This window comes from Nelumbo nucifera, chromosome 5, assembly GCF_055504915.1.
Source record: "Nelumbo nucifera cultivar China Antique chromosome 5, China Antique-T2T, whole genome shotgun sequence".
Lineage (NCBI taxonomy): Eukaryota > Viridiplantae > Streptophyta > Magnoliopsida > Proteales > Nelumbonaceae > Nelumbo > Nelumbo nucifera.
Window position 1 is genome coordinate 84,943,326 of NC_142653.1, and position 13,990 is coordinate 84,957,315.

The 13,990-nt window shown below is 38.1% G+C and overlaps 1 protein-coding gene across 6 annotated transcripts in view; it reads right to left on the reverse strand.

The window, feature by feature from the left end:
- TPR9 (Tetratricopeptide repeat (TPR)-like superfamily protein) overlaps positions 1–12,909 on the reverse strand; it is an 88,472-nt gene extending 75,563 nt beyond the window's left edge. For 3 of the 6 annotated variants that reach the window (XM_088888631.1, XM_010280598.2, XM_010280599.2), the window contains exons 1-4: positions 12,572–12,908; positions 12,303–12,437; positions 11,998–12,084; positions 11,623–11,694 (exon numbers count right to left, since the gene is read on the reverse strand). In XM_088888631.1, the coding sequence (XP_088744757.1) occupies positions 11,623–11,694; positions 11,998–12,084; positions 12,303–12,437; positions 12,572–12,700 (423 nt within the window). In that variant the 5' untranslated portion in view covers positions 12,701–12,908. Of the gene's footprint in view, positions 1–11,622; positions 11,695–11,993; positions 12,085–12,302; positions 12,438–12,571 lie in introns of those variants that run through there. The other 3 variants (XM_019200399.2, XM_010280600.2, XM_088888632.1) reach the window with 3 other exon arrangements.
- Positions 12,910–13,990: the final 1,081 nt, after the last annotated feature.

Below are 13,990 nucleotides of genomic sequence, written 5' to 3' on the forward strand. Positions count from 1 at the left end.
GACCAGTAAGCCAAACTTGTTTCAGACTAATAGCCTTTTGTCAGGAAGGGATAAAGTGAGGCTTGTAGATGGATCATTCTCCTCCATTGCAGGCCAAGGATCAATATCTCTTCCCCATGGCCTTAACCTGAATTGTGTACTGTATGTCCCTCAACTTCCTATAAATTTGCTTTCAATCAGTAGCATCACAAACTCTTTAAACTACAGTGTAACATTTTTTCCTGGTTCATGTGTTTTTCAGGATCTAACTTCTGGGAGGACGATTGGTAGAGGGAGCCTAGTGGATGGTCTCCACATTCTTGACAATAAAGCTGGTCTCTCGATGTCGTCCTCAGAGTCATATAGTCAATCAAATAAGAGTCAATTTTTTTTTGTGGCATAGTCGGTTAGGTCATGTTTCTTTTGAAATAGTAAAGTCTTTGTTTCCAGTTTTATTTAAGTCATGTTCAGTGTTAGAGTTCCAGTGTCAAACATGTCAGTTGAGCAAACAATGTAGAACAACTTTTCACTCAAATAATAAAAGATCAAGTTTTCCTTTTCATGTTGTGTATTCTGATGTATGGGGGACTACTACTACAATCTTTGAGGGCGGGTATAAGTACTTTATCACATTGATCGATGATTTCTCTCGCTATACATGGGTATTCCCTATGCGTAGTAGAGACGAAGTTTCAAAGATTGTGAATGACTTCCAGATGATGGTGTTTATGCAATTCCATGTTGAAATATAGATCTTCCAATCAGACAATGCAAAGGAATATTTCCATGGTGAGCTCAATGAGTTCTTTGCCTCCCATGGATCTATTCATAGGAGCTCATGCACAAGAACACCACAACAAAATAGTGTTGCAAAAAGAAAAAATAGACACCTCCTTGAGGTAGCTCGAGGGATGATGTTACACATGAATGTTCCAAAAAGGTTTTGGATGGATGCTATACTTGCAGCTGCTTATGTCATCAATCGCATGCCCTCCAAAGTGCTGAACTACATGGCCCCTCATCAGTTGTTGTTCCCTCAGTCCCCATTATTTTCCATTCCCATGAGAGTTTTTGGTTGTCGTGCCTTTGTCTATGATTTGTCTCCATCTCGGGGTAAGTTAGACCCTCGGTCCATTCCTTGCATCTTTATAGGGTATCCCTCTTCTCAAAAAGGGTATTGGTGCTTTGATCCCATTAGTCATAATTTTTTTGTGTCTATGGATGTGTCATTCTTTGAGTCTAAACCGTTCTTCCTTGCTTCTCCTCAGGGGGAGAGTAGTGTGGAAGAGAAGCAAGTTTAGGTCCACCAAGTCTCCCTTCTATTCCGGACCTTGCTTCTTTTCGTGTCTTCCAACGTACACGCCGTAGAGAACAGCAATGTGATAGAGATTTGGAGTAGCCAAACATTGAGCAATTGACACCGTTAGACTCCCAAGAGGTAAGTCCAAACCCTATTGCACCTATTGATACTCCTACTCCTACTGTGGATGACCTTGACATTCCTATTGCTCAAAGAAAGGGAGTCAAGTCATACACTACCAAACACCCCATTACCCAGTATGTTTCCTATGATCACATTTCCCCCTCATACCGAGCCTTCCTATCTACAGTTGATTGCGTCCCTATACCCAGAAATGTTGCAGAAGCCTTAAAATGCCCTGAATGGACAGATGCTATGAAGGAGGAGATTAATGCCCTCCATTAAAATCAAACTTGGGAATTGGTGGATCTTCCAAGGGTTTAAAACCCAGTGGGGTGTAAGTGGGTGTTTACAGTTAAACACAAGGCAGACGGGACAGTTGAAACGTACAAAGCAAGATTAGTAGCCAAGGGGTACACTCAAGTGTACAGGGTTGACTATGATGAGACTTTTGCTCCAATAGCTAAGATAAACTCAATTAGGGTCCTACTGTCATTAGTTGCTAACCTTGACTGGGAATTGCATCAACTGGACATAAAGAATGCTTTTTTAAATGGTGGCCTAGAGGAGGAAGTGTACATGGTTCAACCCCCTGGATTCTGTGCCAAGGGAAGTGAAAATAAGGTGTGCAAGCTAAAAAAGTATCTTTATGGTTTAAAACAATCTCCCAGGGCTTGGTTCAGTAAGTTTCACATGGCAATTCAGCAGGTAGAGTTCAAGCAATGTCAGTCTGATCACACACTCTTTGTGAAGAGATGTCAGGAACAGGTTGTTGTATTGATAGTGTATGTGGATGATATCATCATTACAGGAAATTGGAGTTCAAAAATACAAAAATTGAAACAATTCCTTGCATCTAAATTTGAAGTGAAAGATTTAGGTCCCCTGAAGTATTTTCTTGGAATTGAAGTCGCCCGCTCAAAAAGGGGTATCTTCATTTCTCAAAGGAAGTACACCCTTGATATGTTACAAGACACAGGCAAGTTAGGTGAAAGGCCAGCAGATACTCCCATGGATGTTGATCACAAATTGGGTGACTGTGATAGTGAACCTCTGAAAGATGTGAAACAATTCCAAAGGTTAGTGGGAAAGTTGATTTATTTGTCCATGACCCGTCCAGACATTGCCTATTCAGTTGGGGTGTTGAGCCAATTCATGCACTCTCCTAAGAAACCACACATGGAGGTAGCAAAGAGAGTTCTTAGATACTTAAAAAAGTATTCAAGAACAGGTCTACTATTTAGTAAACATAATCACCTAAAGGTGGAAGTCTTTACAAATGCTGATTGGGCAAGTGTTGTGGATGATAGAAAATCTACAAGTGGGTATTGCACATTTGTGGGAGGAAGCCTAGTGACCTGGAAAAGCAAGAAACAAAGTGTGGTAGTAAGGTCAAGTGTTGAAGCTAAATATAGAGCTATGGCACATGGGGTGGCTGAAGTCCTTTGGCTAAAAAACCTTCTAGGGGAGCTTAGAGTTGTTGTTCATAATCCTATGTCTCATTACTGTGACAACAAGGCAACCATAAACATCGCCAGCAATCCTGTCCTATATGAGAAGACCAAGCACATTGAAGTAGACAAACACTTCATAAGGGAAAAATTGGAAAAAAGGGAAATTTGCATCCCTTATGTCAACTCCAAGGAATAACTTGTTGATGTCCTCACAAAAGGGCTTCCATACTCGTGGCACAATGAGTTATGTGACAAGCTGGGCATGATAGACGTATTCAGCCCAACTCGAGGGGGAGTGTTGTAAGGATTATTTAATTGTTATTTTACAGTTGTTGTTAATGTGTTGTCAGCCAGTTAGTTTCTTTCTTTCTTATTAGCTTGTTACTAGGGAGTGCCACTGTTGGAAAACGTGGGGTTACTGGTTCAGATCTGAAAATAGAATTGTATTTATTCCTAGGATTGTGGAAGGATTGATTTAGAAAGTTTTTTCTTTCTATTTCTTTCTTTCTATTTTTGTACTTTCTATTTTCTCTTCTTTCTATTTTTTCTTCTTTCTATTTTTCTTTCTTTCTATTTATTGCAGCAGCTTACTGTATAAATATGCCCATTGGCAATAGAATGTAACAAATCAGTATTCTACCATTCCAAAACATGGTATCAGAGCTCTAGGTTTGTCAACCTTGAGATTTTTTCGGCCTTCATTGCCAGTTTTTTGTGTTTTTCTCTTCTGGCCTTCACTGTTGATCTGTAACCAGAAGTGTTCCTTTATTCTCCTTTCCTGCTGGCCTTATTTTTCCTCCATTAACAATGTCCGACATGACTGCAACAAGTGCTCCCATCCAAACCAATGAAAGAGCAACAAATTCTCATCCTCACACAGGTGATTTGCAGAATATTCAGGCAACATATAGACTGAATGGCCAGAATTACTTGAAGTGGTCACAACTAGTGCGTACCTATTTAAAGGGAAAAGGAAAAATTAGTCACCTCCTTGGAACAGGACCAAGGTTGGGCGAGCCAAATTTTGATGCTTGGGACGAAGAGGACTCCATGATTATGTCATGGTTGTGGAGTTCAATGACACCCGAGATCAGTGATACTTGTATGTTTCTTCCCTCTGCAAAGGCTATTTGGGATGCTGTCCGACAAACCTATTCCAAAGCCCATGACACTGCTCGTGTCTATGAGGTCAAAGTGAAGACTGTGGCGGCCAAACAAGGGAGCAGGAGTGTTACAGAGTATGCAAATCTGCTGCAAAATTTATGGCATGAGCTTGATCATTATCGGATTCTTGAGACAAAGTGCGCAGATGATGTTGTGATCTTGAAGAATTTTATTGAAAGAGATAGGGTGTATGATTTTTTGGTCGGACTGAATGCTGACAAATTCTTGGCAAAGAAGAAGTGCCTCCATTGAATGAAGTCATAGCCCTTGTCAGAGCTGAGGAAAGCCGTCGTGGAATCATGCTTGAGCCTAAAGATCCCGAAGGCTCAGCCATGGTGGCAAGGGGAGGAAGTTACAATGGTTCAAAGGGTGAGAACAATCACAACTTGGCTCGTGACACAACCACCTGTGACTCTAACGATAACCTCTGGTGCACCTATTGCAAGAAGCCCAGACACACGAAAGATCGGTGTTGGAAACTTCATGGGAAACCTCCCACATCCAGCAAGGAATGGGGAAATCGAGGAGTTTCAAAAGGAATTCAACAGGCCCATAATGTCTCCACAACCCCGCAGCAAGAACACTCAAGTCAGGGACCATTTAATGATGAAGAAATTGAAAGGCTAAGGTGCTTCCTGAAATCCTTGAAACCAGAAAGTGGTTCTACCTCTCTTGCTCTCTCAGGTGAGTCTTTATCTCTAGGATTACATGCCTCGGCTAGTGTTTTTCCATGGATTCTTGATTCTGGAGCTACTGACCACATGACACCCTCTTCACTACATTTTCTCACCTATACACCCTGTCCTAGTAATAGAAAAATTTCTGTTGCTGATGGTTCTTTCACCACAGTGGCAGGGATTGGGAATATTCAAATTACTCCATCCCTATTACTTAAAAATGTGCTTCATGTTCCTAAGTTATCCACTAACCTTATCTCTATACATAAACTCACCCAAGATGTGAACTGCAATGTTGTGTTCTTCCCTTCTTACTGTGTATTTCAGGACCAGGTTTCGGGGAAGAAGATTGGACTTGCTAAGGAAAGAGATGGACTCTACTACCTTGAAGCAACCAGCAAATCATCTCACACTGTTATGCATGTCACACACGAGTCATTCTTATCTACCTCCAATAAAGATTTAATTTGGCGTCATCATTTCCGTTTTGGTCATCCTTCATTTCCTATTTTAAAAACAATGCTTCCTTCCTTGTTTAAAGGAATTGATGTTGAAACCTTTCATTGTGATGTTTGTGAACTTGCTAAGCACAAAAGGGTTTCTTTCCCAATCAGCAATAAAAGATCTTCAACTCCTTTTTATTTGATTCATTCGGATATATGGGCCCCTTCTCAAATTCCCAACATTACTGGTTCAAGATGGTTCGTCACCTTTATTGATGATTGCATTAGGGTCACATGGATTTTTCTTCTTAAGTCTAAATCTGATGTGGGTACGATTCTTTCCAACTTTCATAACATGGTCCAAACTCAGTTTGGTGTGAGAATTAAAAGATTTCGATCTGATAATGCTACAGATTATTTTAATCAAAATGTGTCCCCATTTTTTCAGAAAGAAGGCATTGTGCATGAATCCTCCTATGTTAACACTCCCCAACAGAATGGGGTAGCTGAGAGAAAAAATGGCCATCTTTTGCAAACCACCCGAGCCTTTCTCTTTCAAAATCAGGTGCCAAAACAATATTGGGGGGAAGCTGTCCTTACTGCTGCCTACACCATAAATAGACTACCATCTAAAGTTCTTGACAACCGAAGCCCAATACAAGTCCTTTCTCAATTTTATCCTGATATTCGAGCCTCAAATAATCTCACACCAAGAATTTTTGGCTGCACTGCCTTTGTTCATGTCCATAATAAGGGAAAATTAGACCCACGAGCAATCAGGTGTGTCTTCTTGGGATATTCCCCAACTCAAAAAGGTTATAAATGTTATCATCCAGCCACCAGAAAATTCTACACCACCATCGATGTCACATTTGAGGAAGGAAAATCTTTTTTCATTCAACCTTATCTTCAGGGGGAGCCCTCATTAATGGAAGATAAGGCCTCGGATCTACTCTCCCTAGATGTATTACCCTCCTCACAGACATTCAATCGTCAAGAATCACATTCCTCTGAGTCACATTCCTCTGAGCCCCAAATTCCCGAGTCTCAACAAGAGTCAAACAACCCGACCATTGAACCAAATTCGGACACTGTTAACCCCACGAAAGATGTGCATGATAATGTGAGATATATGCAGGTTTACTCTAGGAGGAAAAATCCAGATCCTCAACCTGTGCAAGTCCAAGATTCAACTCCTAATCCTAGAACTAAGGGATGCTTAGATCCTGAACCTACACCTTCACAATCTGAGTATGAGTATGACCTACCTATTGCACTGAGAAAAGGAACCAGAGAATGTACCAAACGCCCATTGTACCCTTTAGTCAAATATGTATCATTCCAAAGATTCTCTAAATCCCATAAAAGTTTTCTAGCCAGCCTTAACACCATTCCAATTCCTAATACTCTAGCCGAGGCACTTTCTAATAAGGAGTGGAGAAAAGCCATGAGAGTGGAAATGGAGGCATTAGAAAAAAACAACACATGGGAAGTTGTAAATCTACCAAGAAACAAAAAGACGGTAGGTTGTAAATGGGTGTTCACAATTAAGTACAAATCTGATGGGTCATTAGAAAGGTACAAAGCACGCCTGGTAGCCAAGGGATATACACAGACTTATGGGGTAAATTATCAGGAGACTTTTGCCCCAGTAGCTAAAATGAATACAGTAAGGGTGTTACTGTCGTTGGCTGCTAACTATAATTGGGATTTGCAACAGTTTAATGTAAAAAATGCGTTTCTCCATGGTGATCTAGAAGAGGAGATATACATGGACATTCCACCGGGTTTTGGAGAAGGCATTGAAGGGAACAAAGTTTGTCGATTAAAGAAAGCACTATACGGTCTCAAACAATCTCCGAGAGCATGGTTTGGAAGGTTTACGAAGGTAATGCTGAGTACAGGTTACAAGCAAAGTCAAGGTGACCACACATTGTTTATCAAACACACAGCCTCAGGGGGAGTTACTGCACTATTAGTCTATGTGGATGATATAATCGTTACTGGGAATGATAAAAAGGAGAAGGAAGCATTGAAAAACTGCCTTGCCAAAGAATTTGAGATAAAAGACTTGGGGAGACTAAAGTATTTTCTCGGAATTGAAGTTGCGCATTCTAAACAAGGCATCTTTATCTCTCAACAAAAGTATGTTGTTGATCTTTTGAGAGAAACAGGAAATATGGCATGTAAACCAGCTTCCACGCCTATAGATCCCAATCATAAACTTGGAGAAGCCAACGAGAATGCAAGTGTAGACAAGGAGATGTTCCAAAGACTAGTTGGAAAACTCATTTATCTTGCACATACACGACCGGATATTGCATATGCTGTAAGTGTAATAAGTCAGTTTATGCATAATCCTAAAGAAGTTCATCTGCAGGCTGCTCATCGAATTCTGCACTATTTGAAAGTCAATCCAGGAAAAGGAATTTTATTCAGAAGAAATGAAGGACTGACTCTTGAAGCATATACAGATGCTGATTATGCAGGATCTCTAGTAGATAGACGGTCCACTTCTGGTTACTGTACCTTCTTAGGAGGAAACTTAGTCACTTGGAGAAGTAAGAAGCAAAATGTAGTGGCTCGGTCAAGTGCAGAGGCAGAATTCAGGGCTATGGCACAAGGAGTGTGTGAATTACTCTGGTTGAAGATAATTTTAGAAGACCTGAAGATTCCACGAGAAGAGCCTATGAAACTATATTGTGACAACAAGTCAGCCATCAATATTGCTCACAATCCTATTCAACATGACAGGACGAAGCACATCGAAATTGACCGACACTTTATAAAAGAGAAACTGGACAGCAAGTTGATTTGCACTCCCTATGTGTCTACAAAAGGACAACTGGCCGATGTACTTACTAAAGGGCTCAATAGTACAGACTTTCGGAGAATTATAGCCAAGCTGGGAATGGAGGATCTCTATTCACCAGCTTGAGGGGGAGTGTTGGAAAACGTGGGGTTACTGGTTCAGATCTGAAAATAGAATTGTATTTATTCCTAGGATTGTGGAAGGATTGATTTAGAAAGTTTTTTCTTTCTATTTCTTTCTTTCTATTTTTGTACTTTCTATTTTCTCTTCTTTCTATTTTTTCTTCTTTCTATTTTCTTTTCTTTCTATTTTTCTTTCTTTCTATTTATTGCAGCAGCTTACTGTATAAATATGCCCATTGGCAATAGAATGTAACAAATCAGTATTCTACCATTCCAAAACAGCTACCAAGGGCATACTTGTAATTTCTCATTCCTTTATATTAAGTTAATGTAAATAAACAAACTGGCTGCCGCCAGATATAGTTTTGAGACTCTCAACCGTATCTTCCTCTTCTCCTCTCTCCTCTCTTCTCTTCTTTCTCTCTCCATGAATGATTACAAATACTATAAATACCGATAGTAGTAAGGGAGAAATTCAAAGAGACACTAGCAAGATAAAGGGGAGGGATACATGGTGCTATGGTAGGAAAAATTAACCAATCAAATGACTTGGCAACGAGTCGATACCACAGCTTTAAAACATGTTAGAGACATGTAGAAAAAAGAAGGTAATAAAAAGTCTTCAAGTGTTAAAAAAGAGGCAACAAAGGTTTTCAGTTTAATAAGCAATGAGTAGAGGGGCTATTGGGAGGCTTTCCAGACTGAAGCGCTTAGGAGTGACCACTAGGAATAAGCCAAGATTGAGTGAAGAGTATTTATGACCCAAGATTTAGGTCATAAATAAATTTGGCTGAGATGGAGATCTTAACAGGGCAGGTGATGGGAGTTGGGAAAGTAAAACAAGAGGCATTCAGATAAGAAGAACTATTCAAATAAAGAAAACAGAGAAATTAGATCCATTCAGATAAGAAGACAATTGTTGCACCTCAACTAAAACAATCAAAGACATAAGTGATCAACCAATCAAAGATATACATAACAATAGTCTAGTAGGCGATCTACAAGAGGAGGGTATTAGAAGAATGGAGTCAAAGCAACAAAGGTATAGGTGAGTTTAAATTAAGGATTGTGAATCTCTAACAAGAGGTGAGCACAAAATGGAGAGCAGCATCTATTCAAATTGAGTAATGATCATAATGTTAATGAAAATCCAGAGGCCCAAGAATAGCAGTCTAAGTGATGACTGTTCCATTGATAGGAGTTTGCCAAGATCACCAGAAGTGGAGACCCCAACAAGTGTAGTAGGGTCATAGACAAACAAGTAAGCCAAGATGAAAATGCGGGGGAAGAGGTCAAGATTGAAACACCAATCACAATACAGGAGAGAGTAGGAAATCATAGTGATCAAGAGTGGAAGCACGCAAACAATAACAAGCCAAAAGGTGGAGAAAATATAAGTGGAGAATGTTAAACATTTTAAGTTTACAACAGAAAGATACATGCTTTATTTCTTTAAGCAATAAATCTTGATTCTGTTACTGATACTGATCAAGAAAATAGAAAGAAGAGATACAGAAGAAGATTTATATACAAAAAAGGAGGAAGAAAAGGGGAGAAATAAAGAAGAGTGATGGTCCCCACCGTATATTGATCATGAGTGATGGTCCCCACCAGGTTAATCCATTGGTTAAGAAAATTTAGGCTGCATGGTGAATATGTAGTCTCATAATCAAGGATCAAAATTTAGATACAATACACCCCGTATCGGGTATATCGTATTGTATCTTTTGGGTTCTGAAACACCTGTGGGAACCCTCCTTTTTTAATGAAAAAATATATAGAAAATTCTACCCAAAAACCAATTTTTGAAAAAAAAAACTAAAACAATATAAAAACACAAGGATTTTAGTACCAATACGCCACTGCCAATACACAGGGGCATATCGATATTTTGAACCTTGCTCATAACATAGTCCTAAAATGATTCATAAAAAAATTGTCCTAAAATGTAGATCAAGGGAATAACTTCTTTTTTTTTTTTTTTTGAAGAATCAAAATAAAATTTTCATTAAAGGAAAAAGAAGTCATCTAAGGGGTGTCAAGATAACACCCCACCACAGCCTTAACAAAAAAAAATGCAAAATATATGGACAATTTAAGAGACAAGAAACTGATCAAAATTACAAGTCTGTAACTCAAGAATATCCTAGAAGTTCTCTCCCAATTCTGCTCTGTTAGTCTGATGAAATTCTGTACTAGAAACACAGAATTTCATCACAGAAATATGCCACAATGTCACATATAATTGTACTAGAGACTCATACTTTATTCACAAAAAAAAAATAATATTGGACTCTTGAGGGCATACACTATGTAACACTAAGTCCAATTTACAAATCTATGATTTTCTTCCCCCTCTTCATTCTTTTTTATCAATAACATATAATCTTTATTAAAAAGCAAAGCCAAGTACAAACCAGAGAGAGATAAGCTCTCTTAGCTCTTCCACAGAAATTCAACCAATACAGAAAACAAGTTAGACAGCAATTAAAATTGAACCCAAATTTTCGTCCATTATCTAATTCTCCACTACAAAGACACCTTGTGTACTTTATTTCTCCTGTTACCATAGTTTATAGCCATCATTGAGCATTTGAAGCCATCAAGGTGGCAACTTAGGCAGGCTCGGGTTGAGCTTTTACTAAATTTTGAATGGGTCCGGCCTGAGGACCCTGGCCCAATGACTAGATGATCGTTGCACATTTTGGAATAGTAAATGAAAGATATGCCAATGATCTCAGTGTCTTCCACCAGCTGGCAACCATATGTTCATGAATTAGGAGGATTTTCAGATCAATTTTGTTGTTGTGAACAAGGAGAAAAAAGAGAAGAGAAGAAAGAAGAGTAGTGAATTTTACAGAGACTCTTTATATAATATTAAGATTATCCAAAGTTACTAGAAAGACCCCAATGAAACTCATATTACATTCAAGTCCCTGACTATATATTTTCTTCCTAAAATAACCACATGCTTCAAACAAACTAATACTCCAATACTCTTGGAGATTGCACTAACAAGATGACAAAAATTCCAAGCACTAAAAAATAAATAAAAATTGAATGAAAGATGAACAAGAATTGTAATGGAAAGAGAAAGGTGATCAAAACACAAAAGAAGATATCAATTTATAGATCTGAAGACATCTCCATCAACGTTCACAGAATCTCCTTGCTCTAATACTGTTTTATTTTAAATAATAAGAAAAATGAAAAAGGAGAAGAGAAAGAGTTAATATTGCTTGTCTAGCAATATCACATGCCAATCTGTCTCTCTTTAATGGGAGAGACATTCCATACAGTATTAAATAATGGAGTTGACATTACATTAGTCCCTGACTATATATCCTCTTCCTAAAATAGCCCCATTCTTCATACAAATGGAATACTCCAACAAATTTCAATAGTATCATTTTTTTAACTAACAAATAGTATTATTCACAAAAATAAGGATAGGTTTATACAAGAAAGACAGATCTATAGTGCCAAACAGATAAGTGTGGCATCATAGTGAGAAAGAAACAAAATTAAATGAAGAATGCTTTCGTACCTACCTTTGCATAGCAAGGAGAAAGTACGACAGCCCGATTGCAATCTCGTAAGGCCTCAATAAGAAGGCCCATTTTCTGGAAAATAGATTAAAAGAAAGCACAAATAAGTAGATGAAGCTGAGCTCTAGACAGTTCAAGATGTCAGTAACGAAGTTGACAATTCCAGGATGACAGACTTAAAACAATTTGATAATGCGTCTGTAGAGGCAAAGACAATGCCAAGGAGATAAACACATTCGTTCTCACTATTAAGTTTAACCATAGAATAAAATGATGCTGCAGTTTCCCAGTAAATGTATTAAACAAATCAACAAACATCAAATTCCAAAAAGACCGAAACTATCAACTTGAGAAACACAAGTTCAGATTCAAACCCACGTGCAGTGAAGAAGCTCGATTCACATAAATTGTGGTAGCCAACATCTCGTCCAGTTTGTCAACCTCCATTGGAGCAAAACGTAATGCCTATTTTTTGAAAATGGCAAAGCATGAGTATTCAAATAAGCACCTCCATCACGCTAATCAGCAAACGCATGATTTCGGCATTCGAATAACAATGCAAATCAGGCAGTGCAATTGCCAAAGCGAATTAAGTCATTAAAAAAATCAAGTAAGAAGAAAGGGAGAATCAAGTTTTTCAGTTAAAGAATAAAGTTAAAAGAAAGGAAAGCAAAGAGCAGGACCTGCGAATAGAAAGCCAAGGCTTTCGCGTAATCCCCGCTCGAAAAATACTCGTTGCCCTTCTGCTTAAAATCCAAAGCAGTGGCTACGTTCTTAGCGCAGAGAGCAGTTTCTGGGTCCGTTAGTTCTCGAACCACCTTACGACAAGAATTCAAATCAGAGAAAGAGAAAAAGAAAAAGAAATGACAAAAGGAGTAGTTAAACGGTCTGAGAACTCTAGATTATTGCTTTCAAGTAAAAATAGAAATGGGAGAAATAAGTGAATAGTTACTTTCTGAAATAGTGGCAGAGGTTGGAAGAATTCTAGAAGAGATGAACAAGTGGATGGAATATCTTCTGGATTACTTTCAGAAAGTATCCCCTTAAGACCGCTTGGAACCACAGCTTTCAGCTTCTCCATTTTAACTCTTTTATTGCAGTTTCTGTGCTTTTATTCGAACTCGTGAGTTTTTCGTTTGTTGCGCGAGAACTCAGAGGTTTAATGGAACAATGATTTTTAGGCAAATAACTTCATTGAAATGATCAGGATTCAGGAACGAAGCGAGTTGACATATATCGTTCTAGTTCTATCTAGGCTATCAATGGGTTGGTGACTTGGTTCTGTACTTCTGTCCGATCAAGCTCAAAACGAACCGAACGGACCGATTATATCGATTCTGGTACTGTGATTTAGTCCCGGTTCTTTGTTATGAATCAATTAACATTTTTAAGTAAACCTATGATACCATAAAGACATAGTACTCCGTGAATTTTGATGAAAATCACTGAATTTTTTGTTTTGGAAAATTTCTGATAATGTGACAATTTAGTACTCAAACTTTTAAAATGTGACAATCCAGTACCTGTTATTAACCAGTTCGTTAATCATTCATTAAGTGACATTTGAAAAGTCAAAAATGCCCTTCCAATTATATCTAATTCTCTTTATCAACCATCCAAACGTTGACAAAAAACTAAATAGTCCCAAATCCTAACCTCTTCTATTCAAAAAAGTTGGTGACTATTTAGAAGAATTTAGAATTTGGAACCGTTTTATTGTCAATGTTTAGATGGTTGACTTTTCAAATGGCATTTTTAGGGCATTTTTGACTTTTCAAATGTCACTTAATGATTGATTAACGGACTAGTTAAAGACAAGTATTGAATTGTTGCATTTTGAAGTTTAGGGACCAAATTGTCACTTGAGCAAAAGTATAGGCTACTGAATAGTATATATATACCTCTTTTATGATATCAGTTGATTCGTAGTAAGATTTTCCGATATAAAAATATATAATTTTTATTTATTTTATTATAATATATAAAATAATTTTAGTTAAAATCATGGTTTTAAAAAATGACATGGAAACAGAACCGTTCTAGCCACCAGTTTTCGGGTTGATGGTTTGACTATCCGATTCGAACGAAGGGCATGTTTTGACAAAAAAATATAAAAAATAAAAAATAATTAAAAATAAAAAAATGGCCAAAAATCGTTGAACAGGTCAATGGTTCAACCTCCCAGTGTGAGCTTTGGGAAGCTCATGGTCGGCTCAAAGTGATGGAGTCGCTACCCATTTTTTTAGAGGAAATGGACCCTCATTTTCAGGTTTGAAAATCTCGATTTAAGTCTTTGCTAGTGACTCCATCCTCCGTGGAAAAGGCACACAACCATGAGATTCGGGTTCCAAGGATTGGGAGAAGGAAGGTG